Source organism: Cryptomeria japonica, chromosome 10 (assembly GCF_030272615.1).
Source record: "Cryptomeria japonica chromosome 10, Sugi_1.0, whole genome shotgun sequence".
Taxonomy (NCBI): domain Eukaryota; kingdom Viridiplantae; phylum Streptophyta; class Pinopsida; order Cupressales; family Cupressaceae; genus Cryptomeria; species Cryptomeria japonica.
In genome coordinates this window covers 615,287,678-615,303,545 of record NC_081414.1, presented here as the reverse complement: position 1 = coordinate 615,303,545, position 15,868 = coordinate 615,287,678, and the positions used below count along the sequence as shown (strand labels likewise).

Genomic DNA, 15,868 nt, shown 5'->3' with positions numbered 1-15,868 from the left:
TTTAAGGCAAACATATACAAGCATGTTTGCATGATTTACACTAATGGTATTGCAGATGTTGAAGTCACCAAGCACATCAAATGAATTTGAGAATTGAACAAGTTCACCCAGCTCTTTAAGCCTACTCTTTTTCCGTGCATGTTGAATACTGTAAAGTCCTATGCTTTATTGGTGTGTTCATACTTGCATTATACCTTTTCTTTATATGTAAGGGAAATTTGTAATTTAATTGCATACACACTGCACAAAACAACACCTTGTATTTTTTTGATGTTATTCTCAAAGCATCATGCTTATGTCCACTTTTTCTCATTTCTAATCCTATATAACAACACATAGGCTTGCCGTGGAATTAGTCTAATGTTCTACAACCTCAACAACCATTAAGCAACTCATATCCCATCACTTCCTAAACAGAAATGGAAAGGGGCCGTTTCGTGCCATCCCACTAAACTTTGGATGCCTTCACGAATTTGAATTTGTTCCTTCTTATTCAGCATTATGACTGTTGGGCAATACCCAATTGCTGATTTTCCCTAAACAATGTATCATCTTCAAGCATCTTGTCTTTCTCCTCAGACTTTTGCGGAGTACTCGAGATTCATTTAGTCTTATAAGTTGTCCTCCACGTATCAAAAGAATCTGGAAAGCACCTTTCAAGCCCATGTTTGGAGTAATATTTTGAATGCCATATGTTTGGATCCATACAACCCTTCCAAGTGCTCTTGCAATTCACATTTGTTTGTTTGTCACTACAAACATAACATGCACCGCACTTGACTTTCTCTACATCCCCTATTTGTTACCAAAACATTCTCAACATATCCATTCTTATAGCAATTTTACAGTGAAACTCAATGACATACCATTCCTAAAACCCATCACCATCTGGCTTCAACCTCGCCTTCATTTATCTTCGCTCCAGTCCATTGCCAAGTTATATGCATCAATGTACATAGTCAATTGTGCCCATTCAACTTGTTTTATATTTTGGTCTCAACTCTTCAACCAACTTTAACCTCCCACATCAAAACCTCACTCAATGTCCTTGGTATTTGGTTCTCGTTTAAATTATTGATTTCAAGATAGATATCTCAAATCATTATCGTTGATACCAACAGGCAAGAATTGTTGATCACAAGTTCTTCAGAGTACAAAATACAGTGTCACACATGCATGGCAGCAGCCAACCATAACAGTTGAGAGATTAAAATTTATAAACTTTCAAAGAAAATCAATGAATAGACAAAGTATGTGTAATCAATGAGCATGCTACAGATACAAATCTTGATTGGCAATTCTTTGTGAAGATATAATGAATCATCTGGATTCTGAACCACACATAATTATCGAAAACATGTTATGGCTTGTTACCATTGCATATTTTCTTCTCTATTTTATTGTTTCATAACTGCTAAGAAAAGGGCAAAATCATATGATCTCAAGGCCATTAAAGTTTGGAAAATGCTCAACATACAACTTGCTAGGAAAGTATTGAGAGTAGAGCTTCCTAAATATCCAACTGCTTCTTGTATAACCTCTCATTATAGGAGATTTCTCATATCTGAGGATAAGCATTATCTCTTGCAAGAAAGAACAATTAATTTCAAAAATTTGTCAAAAAGCCTTGATATGCCTTTATTAGAATATACAATATGTAGAGCTGAGCATCAGAATACATATTCTCATCTTTGCACCAAGTTTCACAGAAGTTACTTCAATTGATGCCATAATTCCAGCTAAAGACATCTGGCAACTTGGACATCTTTTAGATAAACATAATTGAGACAGGTGATTAGCTGCCTACATCAAAGTCATTCATTTTCCTCTCATCCAATTTGAACTCTTGACAACAGCAGAGAGAATATTCTCCTAACAATTTCAAGGCATGGATGTCTTCTGTGTCTAAATGGGCAAAAAAAAGACCAATGACAGCGACCATTTTTATTTATAAATTATACAGAATGCAATCATGATTGCTGTGAAAGCCTTTCTGTTATAGTTCCCCAATTTGATCCGCTACTCCACACTGCCATGAAGATAAAGATATGTGATTATTACAACCCTTCCAGAAAGGGCATACTTTAGCCAAAACTGGCAATGAAAATGTACTCAAATCTAGTGGTCTTGTGCTTGTATTATTAGCAGACATAAGAAGCATATAAAATAGAAAACGAGACGAGGCATAAATGCTCCTTCCCTCTAATCCTTACCAAATTAAAAAACATTTTCCTACCTTTTGATGTTTTGTCGATCCAGGGTCCATTCATAATATTTAATATGCTGCAAGCTTCTGTATACTCTAAATCTGGGAGAAGTTTTGGTGTCAATAAAAAACACCTACAAAATCAAAGCTATGAAATTGTCATTTCAACGTATCAGGTTCCTTGTTATTCCTCAAAGTAAACCAATTCAACAAACAAAGAAGTTAGCATACAGAAAAAAGAGATCCCTTCTTACTGAGGTGTGTTGGGTTGACTCGCAGCCCTGACTAGTTGTTGGAACATGTTCCTTTCATTTATGGGATCCATCCCTGAATACATTGGATATTAGGCAGATTATTCAACAATTAACTCGCAAAAACATAGTTTACAGGAAGCCTTTACATAATGAATACCACAAGGCACTTCCTTCAATGCAATAAGGTAAGCAACAATATATCCCTTAGTATTTGTCAACCAGTGTGAACAATCTAACAGTCTTGACTCGACATAATTGTCAACGCAGGAACTAACATACATTTCCATCTCCAGATCAGAAGCCTTCAAATAATAACAGTGTACCAGAGCAGAAATGGAAGCTTTGACAAGATCCATTTTAACTTATGAATGTTAAAGACAAGCTCAGTTTTAATCAACATTTAAATCATTCTCCAGCTCACTATCCTGACGAGGGATCATAAAGTACGATCCGAAACGTCGATAAAAAAAATTGTTCATGCAGTCAAATCCAGAAGCTTTCAGATTTAATAGCATGGACTGAAAATTTAATGTCTTTAATTTAATATCAGTTTTGGTTATGGAGAAATTAGGAAAGGTCAGATACAGTTTTAAAATAGTTAAGATCATATTTGAAATTAAACTCTGAAAAGCAAGGAAGCAAAGATAAAATCAGACGTGATATCAGGTTCAAGAATATATATTATCAGATTTTATTTTGAAAAATTGATCAGGATCAAATTTTAAAAAGTCTAGATAAGATAAATCTGGTATGTATTAAAAGAAGCTGGAGGATGTTTGAGAAGGCTATTGTTTTCTTTTGTTACTTTTTTAAAAATTAGCATTACAAAGACATTTTTCCTATCACCAGCATATTTAGTTTGAGTATTTGGTAACTTCTTCTATATTGATACTTACTCCTTTATTTTGCCAACAATATAAGTATTTGGGTTATTTCCCATCACAAAATTCACTAACCTTGATTGATTTCATCTACCACACGAAATGGACAGTGTGTAAGGTCTTGTAGTGAAACAAGGTACAATATCGTTGATACTGATCGTTCCTGTTAAAAAATGATCAGGTATTAGCACTCTAGAAATATGGCAAACAGTTGCATTATCCTAAGTTTGAAAACGCCATGAAGCATACCCCTCCAGATTGATGATGAGCACTAAGAACCTGCAATTGTCCAGTTTGCCTGTAATGGTATAAAGCCTACACTCAGTACAAAGTAAAAGTATCTCTATCAAGGAAAATCATGAAACCTTCATCCTTCATAGATCTTCACATTATGCCTGTAAATGACAAAATTAGGTACAAAAAGTGTGAAATATTATAGTAGATACATGTGGATACATAAGCATACATAGAATTGCCACAAGCAAAAACATGCAAAAGTCGATATTTATTGTTCATTTTTTAAGATAACAACACTCTTGGATAATGTTGAATAGATAACACATGGATCAGTATTGGCAAGCTTAATGTCTTTGCAACTCTTGCCTATTGGCAAATCTCATTGAAAAAAACACGGAGCCCACTCTTACCAAGTAAGAAATAAAAAAAAGTTCTCTTTTCCACTAAGTTTCATCGTTGAATAATTGCTCCACCTCAATGACTTTATTACATTTTCAACAATTCAGATTATGCCTACTTGCCCAAAAAAAAAAAGAACTTGTGAATCCCTCAAGGAATTGCTCTAATATTTCTTTATAGCTCCCTGATTCTTTGATAAACTATGCGAGCTCATATTTGATGGTACTTACCATAAATCTCTCGTAAATTAAAATCTTATTCCATAGAGACACTCCAAAACAAAATTCAGTGAGTGCACAAGATAACACATAAATGAAGCAAAAAATTAGATAAAAACAATATGGTACTTTTACAATTCGATAATAAGAATGTAGAAGCATAACAATCTTATGGGAATGTTATATTTTTAACACAAGCAGAAATGACAAAGATGTTTGTGAAATGTATTTCAACAGAAATAGGACATAATTCATAAATGATTGAATACTTCAACATAGCAAGACAGCTTATAGATAATTATTGCAGGATCACCATTTCCTATTTGAGATAAAAATCTGCTTGATCAACAAAGGATTCAAAAAATGAGATAATCAACAAACATAATACCTTGTAAAAACAATACATTGGCACATTGCACAAATTAAAAATTATGATACCTGAACTTTACTTTTATTAGAATACCATACTTGTCGAAATCCATACCATGCTCATCTGAAAAACATATACAAAGACATCATATATACCATTTCTGAACACAACTTTATTAACAAATTTAATCCATCCAATGTACATACCAAGTGCGACTTCTCCAGCTACAGCCATTTCTTGGAAATTGCGACCAAAAGTTTCATTAATCCTCATGACATGACTTCTCAATGTTGGAAGCCAAGTTTCCTTTCAACAACCATCCTTTTGATCTTAGAATTTAGTTAGTTGATAACCCATTAAATATTAATCTTAAGAAACCAAAAATCTTGGTTGATTTCTAAAAAGTGACAATTGAAACAAATAGCACACAGACGTGTTGTTCAATTAAGTATTCACCTTCAGACTATTTACTTCTGCTAAAACCTTGTTGAGTGCGAGTCTATCCCCTTCTACCTTAAACTTCAGGTTTCTAATCTGCAGAATTTCAACAGAATCAGTGCTGTTGTAGAATGATATATCTTGACAAAATTTATCAGGGTCATAGCTTTGGAAAGATCAACAATTCTAGTAAAAATTATAAGCCAAGGTACCTGCTCACATCGACGCTCATAATCTTCAAGAACATTATGATTAAGAAACATTACAGCATTTGCCTGTGCAACACAATCTTGCATTGCAGCTTCAAGCTCCTCAACTGTCTCAGGCATCTTTGTACAAAGAAACATGATCAAAAGGTGAATGGCTTAATTCTCCCAGAATAAAATAAAGGAGTCAAAATCAAATAGTGCAAACATTAAGAGATTTGAGCATTGGATTCCAAAAGTAAAATACATCTCAGAATTCCATAATCTAAACTGCATCCACTATTTATCATACAGGAATTTGATCAGGATACATAACAGTTTTCCTTTTAAGAAATATATTTCTTGATCAACGTACCCAAAGTCAAACATTTGGATGGTACCATCTATGGTTCAATTATTTATCTATAGGTAGGTTACACTGCTACTCAAGTGCAGAGATACTGAAGGCATGCAGTGCAATTTCCCAAAACTTGTAAGCATGGGTCTTTTATATTCCTCAGTTGGGTAATATGTATTTTCCTACACATTTAGTTTAAGTTAATTAAATTGTTGTGAGTGAATCATTATTAGCGTAGATGGCATTTTCCATGAGTGTAACTCCCACCTATTTTTGATAGTTGGAGTTATTTTTCTCATTGCTTGGTTTTACGTCCCATCTTTCCTATGTGTATCACTATTCACTCTCCTTGCTTGTTACATATTTATTCTATTATAAGCTTTCTTTATGCTATTTTGTTTAGTAATGATATTGTCTCTTGAGCATTTTTTGCATCTCTCGACTTGTATGGATTTCTACGCATTTTGGGGCCAAACAAATCATGCCATTCCATCCAAAAGGCATCAAAGCAATGTTAACCTGAGATTCCGGGAAGAGGAAGCGGGGGACAGGTTTCCAGTACAGCAAATTTTGTTGCCAATTTTAGGAATGGCAAATGGGAGGGCTTTATAAAATATAGGACAGTTTTAAAATATATAGAAAAATTTTAAATGTTCATATGAACCCTTTGTTTATTTGGGCATTCCTCTTAGTGTTAGTGGATACCCCAGGTCCTCTTGGCAGAATCTGCTTGACAAGTTGCGTCAAAAGGTTAATCATTGGACTCACCGTTGGTTATCTACTGCTGCTCGATTGACTCTTTTAAAGTCTATTATCCAAGCTCTACCTATCTACAGGTGTTTTGTTCAAGCTGCTCCCATGTATTTTCTTCGAGAATTTGATGCACTTTCTCGTCAGTTTCTTTGGAGTGGTAATTTGTTGAATGTTAAATGGAGCCTTGTTAAGTGGGAAACTATGTGCAGACCTAAGAATTGTCTCAAAAGGCCATATCTTGTCCAAATAGACTCCTTTTTAGGTCCCCTTTTTTTGAAAGAGTGAATTTTTCTACATATTTACACGGATACACTCCATTCCTTCTCATTTTGTATCTGAATTGTACTTTCAACATTTTGGTCACTTTTGTGCTCTGAACAACTCTACAAATCTGATATTCTACAATATAACACAGTAATCATAAATTGCCAGGCATTGTAATTGATAGGGAGTCATTTCAACAACTAGTAACAAGGGGGTAACTTGCTTCGTATGAGGAAGGTCATTTTTGAAGATATCAGCAGTTGATGCACCCAGATCAATGGGGCAATGAACTTGATACATGATAAGATTGTTGAGGTAGCTGAGATCATACTTAAAAAGGAGATGAATGAAGGAATTCACATCGACGTCGATCAGCTAGCTGAAAGAGTGAAGATCATATGCTTTGGAACAGACGTATCACCTTCTGAGAGACAGCTGGATGACATAAACGCATTCATGGTACTTGCCAACAAGACTAGAGATTATGGGCCAGGATGGGAGAAACCTTTGCTTCCGTCTTAGACAAAGTCAACTTCTTGGAAGAACAATTGAAGAACCTGCCTGTCGCTCCAATAACTGAGATTGAATTCATGACGTCTAGATTCGTTGAATTTGCAACAAAAGAAAAGGATAAGGGAAATAAGCTCCTAGAAGATAATTTGTTATGATCCCATGTGGCGTCATTTTTCTCATTGGAGGATTTTTCCTCAATGTTTATGCGAAATGGATGTCACATTCCCATTGGCTGATATTAAATGATTTGCAATAAGATTAGGTTTTGATGTAACAAACCCTAATTAGGGTTTAGGTGGCATAATCTTGGACCTTGATTCTGATTTAATCTTGGCCATTCATTGTATTTGAGAGCCCTATATAGCCCCACTCATTTCATTTGTAAAGGACCAATTAGAAGAGTTTTGAAGAATTGTTGCTTAGAGGATATAGAATTAATAAAATCATTTAAGTGTTGGTGATTTATTGAGTCTTGGAGCATTTGCTCGTTTCTTCATTCCTTTTATGAGAGAACTTAATATTTGAAAAAACAAAAAAATTAGAATAGAATTTGCTTTAAGTATTTTAGATGAATGAAAGATGCATGTGCATGATTGATAGTGAAGCTCCCATTGTTCAAACTACTAGTACTCCATTGACAGCGAAGTATCCTGCGTAGTCAACTGAACCAATTCTTAGATAAAGCTTAACTTCAATTAATATTCCATCATTGATATGCTTCATCTTGAAGGTATCTATGCTTGTGGCAGTGTTTTGAAAATCATCAAGCTACCCCTAGAAGATTGCACTAGTGTTGTGGAGATGTTCATGGCATGTCAAAGCAAAGCTTAGTTGGGCTCACTTGAGATTGTCCATTGTCTTGCATTCTTAGCATTAGCATAGCATTCCTAAACCTTGCTCCTTCACTTTTTTTTTAACAAAGATCATTAGTAGTAGGAGAAAGCGATATTGCAACATCATTTGAAGAATGTCAGTCATTGAGCTTGAAGAACAATTGCATAAGTCCTTTGCAGATACAGAAAACACATCCCACCATTGAAGCTATCCAACACGTCAAGACCTGACATTGTAAACCTTGGAGTTATCTCAAGTGATCCTTTTTCGTGTTCAGCATTTGAGAAGTCTTTGTTCAAGAGAGGATAGAGTATTCAATACTTTATTCTGCGTTCGATTGTGCATAAAAACACCATCAACATGTAGGTTTTTAATATTATGCATTTTCCTACAAATTTAGTTTAACTTGCTTGGTCATGGTGGTCATTATAAGGGTAGTTCTCCATGAGCGTAACTCCCACCTATTTTTTACAATTGGAATTACTTCCCATTGGTTGGTTTTGCCTCCCCTCCTGCTTTTATATGTATGCACTCTTCTAGCTTGTTATTCACTCATACCATTGTGAGCTTTCTTTATGTATTTTGCTTATTGCTCTCGAGCATTTTTAACATCTCTCTTGTATTGTTGGAAACTAACTCTTTTATGCCATTTTGATTAGATGCTCATCTGTATTAACAGTTTTATTACATCAACTTCTTGCAGTCAGTTTTGAGTTGATCTCTGTTTTAGAAATTCTAACAAAACTTGTGCACACGTGATGGTGAAGGAATCCACATGGTGTACACTGCTTTGAATGAGCAAGCTGTAACATAAAAACTTGAAAACTCAAATTTGAAACTTGAAACACTATATTATTGTGAAACTTCTCAATCAGTTATATTTTCAAAGTATAATTGAGCTATATAATTTGTATCATATTATGATTGATTTACACAAATTTTATATCATTTTTATATCAGTCAATGCATCAATATGTGCCACAAGCTAATCACAATTCAAAAATCTACTTGTAGATCAAAGTCCTTTGTCAGTGATTCTTTGTTTTTGCATGTACATATCAGCAATTCTGATTGAAAATGTGCTACAAATGTAACATTAAACTATACTGTAATGTGAAAAGTAATTAATATGCATAAAGGTGGTTTTATACATATGTTTTGTATTTCATTTGACCCTTCAAGATTTTTCCTAACTAATTTTCTATGGTCTGTGTATGAAATTAAGGCAAATGCAATCGAGTATACTCTACATGTTTCTCCAAGAAAATATGTTATTAACACTTCACTCATTTGAAAATCTATAGTTCTGTTGTATATCTCTCAGGAAGCCACTGCAGAGCTCAGATCAAAGACAGGAGCTTGAATAGTGAAATTTATATCTTAACATGAGACAGAACTATGCACTGCTCTATTATATTTTCTCCACAATAAAGTTTAACTGTGGACCCATTGCTCCAGAGCAGTGTCAAATATGATGTGTCTACAAATTCAGCAGGAAGGCATAGCCTCAATTTTGCCACGTCATGCCAATTCTAATTTGGATCCATTAATTTTTCACGATACCCACAGCAGCAACAGTACAGACTTCCTGCAACCTTCATACCAGTGAGTATAAATGTCCTTTTCAATGCTCATTCTGTCCTCTTGAAGACTTAAAATATCTATATCATGTATCCCCAATGGCATACCCTCATACTTGAATCTATAACTGCCACGTTCACATCTGATCTTGGAGTCTTATCAAAAAGTTGTTAGTGTACAATGTAAACTACGGAAAGCATATGGAGCATAAATTCAAGAAAAATGGAATTTGAAACTGAGTTGATTAAACATCTCATAGGCTAGATATCCTTCATACTAATATAGTTTCAAGGTTTTCTAGGCACAGTTTTTGTGCTTCATTACGAAGATTGTATGGACACAGGTATGGATACAGATATGATCATGGTAATTTGAAACTGAGTTTATAAAACACCCCTATGCTAGATATCCTTTATAGTATTATAGGTTTAAGGTTTTTTAAGGCACAGCTTGTGTGCTTTATTATCAATGTTGCATGGACATGGGTACATATACATCTACAAATACAGTATTGAATATGGCTATTTTTCAAATCCCTAATATGCAGACAGCTGCTGGATACTGTTATATCTCTCTATCTATCTATAATTATGTGTGTGTGAAACTTTATATTTTATAGTTAAACACCAAAATTTAACACTGCTTCTGACGAGGGGTGGTCCTTGACTGACGTCACTCCAGACCCCACTGATGTATGAGGTAAATAGGATGACCAAGATCTCCCTCCACCACCTTCCAGGATTGCTCTTGCCACTTAAGCAGCGTGTTTCCCTTGGTTATTTTCTTTCCAGGCTTTGCCCTTATGTCTATTATTTTGTATACTTGGTATTCTGCTTTCCGGGATCAGCCCGTGTGATTCTGGTTTAACTTACTAGGCTATGCCCGTGTGACTCCGTAGGGTGACCTTGTGTCCCTCTATTTTTTTTTGTGGATATGTGAATTTTAAATTCATTTTATAGAATTTGACACATATTCATCTAAAAACACAAAATTTAACACTTTGTAGTTTGTGCAATCCAAAATACAATTTCAAACTTTCAATACCTCAAGAAAAGCTTGTTGCAGTTCAGGGTTAAGCTTGGCAACAGATTCCGCAGCAGCCTTGGCACTCTGAAGGTGCCTCCTGCATTGCTCAAGCTCATCCTTGCCTGTCATATTTCTCATCAATCAAACATGAACAACATGAACAATAGCAAAATGATAATTAACAGATTAAGGTCTCTCAAACAAAACAAAGATGATTGCCATATCTTATATGAATTATTGTACTGGTTATTTTCGTAAACTTATATGATTAGATTACAGAAGACTTGTTAAAAATACTTAATTATATATATTAATGTCTATGAATGGGCAAATGAAATTATTAAATCTAGAGCTACTATCTATCAAAAAGTGTCACCCATGTATAACCAGCCACATCCCCGTAGGTACAGCCTAAGTTACTGCGTTTGAATTCAAATTCGAGTTCGGCAACCATAAAATTCGGATGAAATTCAGAAAGGCAAAAAAATCAACATTAAATTCGCCTTATATAATTCTTTTTCTAAATATAAGTAATATATCTAATAAATTATCATAATAGTTTAAATTGCAAAATAGATTTGAAATTATTACAAACAGATTAAAATAATAATAAATTAAATATACTAAATGTTAAATTTTTAATGAAAATTTAATATAAATTAAAATTATAAAACAATAAATAAATAGTATAAAACAATAAATAAATCTAAATCTATTTAATATTAATAACTAAAAGTATATTTAATGTTTAAAATAATAATAAATTAAATATATCAAATATTAAATTATTAAAGAAAATTTAATATAAACTAAAATTATAAATCAATAAATAAATCTAAATCTATTTAATATTAATAACTAACAATATATTAAACTAACATTAATCTTAACGCAAGGAATGGAAAAGCTAACCTAAAAACACCATTGCTTTAGCTTATTAGCCAAACCCACCTGATCACTCTCTCTTAAATAAATGTCGAAACGACGATATCCAAGGTTCGTGGAGAGGGACAACAGTCACATTAGAACCGACCCGCTGAATGCCCTAAAACAAAAATCCTAACCGTAAAACTACGCTAGAGCTCCGACGACATATCTAGGTGAGTCTAAAGCTCCGATGGTGGCAATGCACTGCCTGCGAGAGGGAAAAATCACGGGGCAAATTCGCGGCTGGGCAAGGGCTCACACGGCACGGGAATAGCAGCGGCTGGGCATAGCAACAAAATACCACAAAACAACAAACCGCTTCATTTTGCCATACAAATTTTTGGCAATTTTTTTCAAATTTTATTATTTTTTTATAGATTCACCGAATTCCGAACCTGAAGTTGGAAATTCAGCAAACGCAGTGACTAAGGGAACAGCTGACATCCTATGTGTCCTTAAAGGAGACCTATTATTTTGATTCGTGGAGAGGGACAACAGTCACATTAGAACTGACCCGCTGAATGCCCTAAAACAAAAATCCTAACCGTAAAACTACGCTAGAGCTCCGACGACATATCTAGGTGAGTCTGAAGCTCCGATGGTGGCAATGCACTGCGTGCGAGAGGGAAAATCACGGGGCAAATTCGCGGCTGGGCAAGGGCTCACACGGCACGGGAATAGCAGTGGCTGGGCATAGCAAACAAAATACCACAAAACAACAAACCGCTTCATTTTGCCATATGAATTTTTGGCGATTTTTTTCAAATTTTATTATTTTTTTATAGATTCACCGAATTCCGAACCTGATGTTGGAAATTCAGCGAACGCGGTGACTAAGGGTACAGCTGACATCCTATGTGTCCTTAAAGGAGACCTCTTATTTTGATTCTCCCATGTTTGCAAGTTTTGTTGATGTCCTCTTTTTTTGGTCTTTTTGGGGGACTAACAAGCACCCCTTGGCTATCCCGGGGACTTTAAGTATCCTCCACATTTAATGTATGAAAAATAGCAAAAATATTGCAAAAGTATTCTAAGACAAATCAAACTTTAAAACCCATTCTCATTACCATTTTGCATTCACTTAAAGAGAAGAGGAAAAGAGAGGAATGGGAAGGAGCAATTTCTAAGATAACAATCCAATGATGACTACAATTTCTGATCTTGCTCCTCAATCAACCTATGTCCTATGCATGATGCAGCATTTCTTTTGTTGGCATCTCTCAACATAAATCATGCTTCATATTCTATGATTATCATTCTATCAGATGGATTATGGGATCAATGAATTGTTATCATATTTACTCTTCAAAAACACAGGTTCTTTTGGTTTGTTAATTTTTTTTTTGTTATTTTTATTTATTTGTATTCTAAATTTGTAATGTCCCTATTTTTGGGTTCTCTTGCAATGCAGTTGGTGTTGACAATCTGGGTTTGTGTCAGCATGTTCAAAGGGGTAATTTGATATTACCAATGAGATCAGATGATGTAGAGGAGTCATACGACACTTTCAGATGTTATTTCCGACTTCCAGTTTGGGCTCTAAGATTCTTGGAGGGAGCATTTGTTTTTAGTAAGTCATCCGGTTGTGTTCATTTATCATCTTTCATCATCGGGATCACTCCTCTACAATCAGTTTTCGATTCCGATGCTTTTCTGCCAATTACACAACTTGGGTATAATTTAGAGCTATATTAATTTAATTTCAATAATGCTGTCATTTTAATTAAAATAATTTATCGAGCACCCAAGCATTATAGCTCATTGGAAAGAGAATTTTAATTAATTATCGAGCACCTAAGCATTATAGCTCATTGGAAAGAGAATGAAAATTTTAAATGATGAGATGCTTAAAAGTGACTTTCAATGCCAGAACTGTTTTAAAAATAAAATAAAATCACTTTCTAGAGTTAACAGGCTTTTTAAATTAATAAAATGATTCTATAAAGAAGTTTCTAGAAAGTTCCCAATAAAAGCTTATTATTAAGAGGTTTGAGAGCTCATTTGTCTTGTTGAGTTTATTTTGTTTCTCCGATTGAAACCCTTGTGGTTCTAGATATCGAACTTGGTTCATCTCAACCTCTGGAGGACGAAACCCCTCTTGGGAAGATTAGTTTTGGTGGTGAAAGAGTCCTCCCTAGCTAGTGGTTGGCGAAGTTGATGAATACTAAGAGAGGGGGGTGAGTTAGTATGCCCAAACACTTAAACAAACTCTTAAGCAGTTTAACTGTTGACCGAAGTAGCAGTTTAAACAATAAACCGATTAAAACATAAATAAGCCAAACAACAAATAAAGCATTCACCCACAGAAGCACAATCACCATAACACAAGATGTTTTGACGTGGAAACCTGTTGACGTGTATTTTGTACACTATCAAACACAGAATAAAATACCTAAGGGTACCTTATCCTCTCTTGAATAAAGCCTCTGATTGCTGAAGATATCGCAAAAAAGGATCAATCAGGATGACTCCAAGGTTCTTGTATGTAGGGTCTCTACGTGTGGATAAGCTCTTTGTGGTATGATGTGATTTGCTGGAATCACAAGGGGACTTACATTTGATGATTGAACTTCTGATTTGCTTTGAATATTGCTGGACACAGGATTTTACTAACTTTGACTTGAAAAAAGGAAAAAAGATAAGGGCGAAGAGAGGATCTAATCCTAATACTAAGAATGTAAGAGCAATGATTGATCTTTGATGAAACCCTAACTAGTTCTTGTTTTGACATCGCAGGACCATCTCCACAAGGCTAGTGTGATCTTCGAAGGGAAGCTTTATGATGTTCAAATCATCACTGCAAGCATAGACACCATCAGGTTGATGCATATCAATGAAGAAGCGACAATTGAAGTTAAGCTTAAGCTGAATGATTCCAGTTGACTACGCAAGGCAAGTCTGCAATCAACAAACTGCTAGTAGTATGGATATACGAATTCCACCATCAATCAAGCACATTTCTTCCACTCATCTAATAACATGAAATCAAATACGAGAAGTATAAAGACCATGCAAATTGTCGAATCGACCCATAAATTTCACCATTTCTTTAATGAAGTTACAAGTCTTTTACAACAACATCTTGGCAACAATCTTTGCCTTCTCTCTCTACTCTACTCTAGTTACTATTCTATTTCTATCTTCTAACTATTTTCAACTCTCTAACTATTATCTAACTATTGCTAATTTTCTTTACAAAATGAAATGCCAGGGCTTATATAGTGCCCACAATACAATTCGATGGCTAAGATCAATTTGAGATCAATGGCCAGGATTCAATAATAAAAACCCTAATTAGGGTTTGTTACAACCATTACATAACATTTAATGCTTGACCAATGATAAAATTGTATTGCTTGGACACATGTCCTCTCTAGAAAATTCCACCAATGGATAGCTAGGGTAGGTACATCGGAGTTTGTGCCACCTTCCATGAGTTAGGTACATTGAACCTGGACATTGTTGAGGTGGACTAATCCGACTGGAGGAATGATGACTAGGATGCCACCTCGTCTGACACTTGTAGCTTGGTAGATATTCAATTTGATGTCGTTGAGAAGCTATCTTTAATTAACTCTTGTTCTAACTCCTTTTGTCCTTGATTTGCAGGATGATGATGTACCTCGCCTTGGAATGCTGGATTAGAAGAAGTTGCCCTTGATGACGTTAGTCCAAAGAAGGCCGTCCTTGTCGATGCTAGACTGGAGGAGGTCGCCCTTGTCCTTGTTTGATCATCCTTGATGAGACTGTCCTTGCTTGATCGTCCTTGATGAGACCGTCCTTGATCTGGCTTGATTTTCCTTGAGAAGAGTCTTCCGACTTGTAGATCTTTCGAGCTTGGAGTCGCCATCTTGATACCTACACAACATTTCAAAATTAGTAACATGTTTTGCAATGTGGAAATATAGACTAGAAAGAGGATTTAAGTTTTAAATTAGGAAACCTCATGATAAATCTTTGAATTATCATTTCCTAAATTTAACTAAGCCACTTGAAATTCAAAATTCAAAATTCAAAATTGAGACTAGGAGAATCTCGCCATACCTCCACTTGAGAATTAAATCTAAGAAAAGATGCAAAATTAAGCAAGTTTGCTAGGCAAAATGTGGATCGAAGTCCTCAAAATGTGCTTCTTCTATCAACTTCATCACCTCTAGCCTTCAACGCTTTGAGGAAAATTCGCTCCTTCTTAGACCAGATTTCGCACCTTGTTGTTCTTCTCCAAATCGCACTTGTGTGAGTGGATGAATGATGGATTAGAATCGCTAAACACACCTCCACTATATAGGCGCTTACCTCTTTATTTTCACAAAGGCTGACTTTTAGAAATAAGGCAAATAATAAGCAAATTTAAATAAAAGGGAGGCCAACTTTATAAAAATATAAAAATATAACCCCAAGCGCTCTCCCTTTTAATTTAATTT

General features: G+C 34.9%; 1 protein-coding gene across 4 annotated transcripts in view; it reads right to left on the bottom strand.

The window, feature by feature from the left end:
* Window positions 1-1,291: 1,291 nt before the first annotated feature.
* The window catches only part of LOC131065420 (structural maintenance of chromosomes protein 5), a 230,268-nt gene continuing 215,691 nt past the window's right edge, over window positions 1,292-15,868 (bottom strand). For 3 of the 4 annotated variants that reach the window (XM_057999923.2, XM_057999922.2, XM_057999926.2), the window contains 10 exons: window positions 10,536-10,639; window positions 5,216-5,332; window positions 5,022-5,099; window positions 4,772-4,871; window positions 4,634-4,688; window positions 3,591-3,639; window positions 3,417-3,504; window positions 2,461-2,533; window positions 2,237-2,340; window positions 1,292-2,029 (listed from right to left, as the gene is read on the bottom strand). In XM_057999923.2, coding sequence (XP_057855906.2) covers window positions 1,971-2,029; window positions 2,237-2,340; window positions 2,461-2,533; window positions 3,417-3,504; window positions 3,591-3,639; window positions 4,634-4,688; window positions 4,772-4,871; window positions 5,022-5,099; window positions 5,216-5,332; window positions 10,536-10,639 — 827 coding nt within the window. In that variant the 3' untranslated portion in view covers window positions 1,292-1,970. Of the gene's footprint in view, window positions 2,030-2,236; window positions 2,341-2,460; window positions 2,534-3,416; window positions 3,505-3,590; window positions 3,640-4,633; window positions 4,689-4,771; window positions 4,887-5,021; window positions 5,100-5,215; window positions 5,333-10,535; window positions 10,640-15,868 lie in introns of those variants that run through there. The other variant, XM_057999925.2, reaches the window with a different exon arrangement.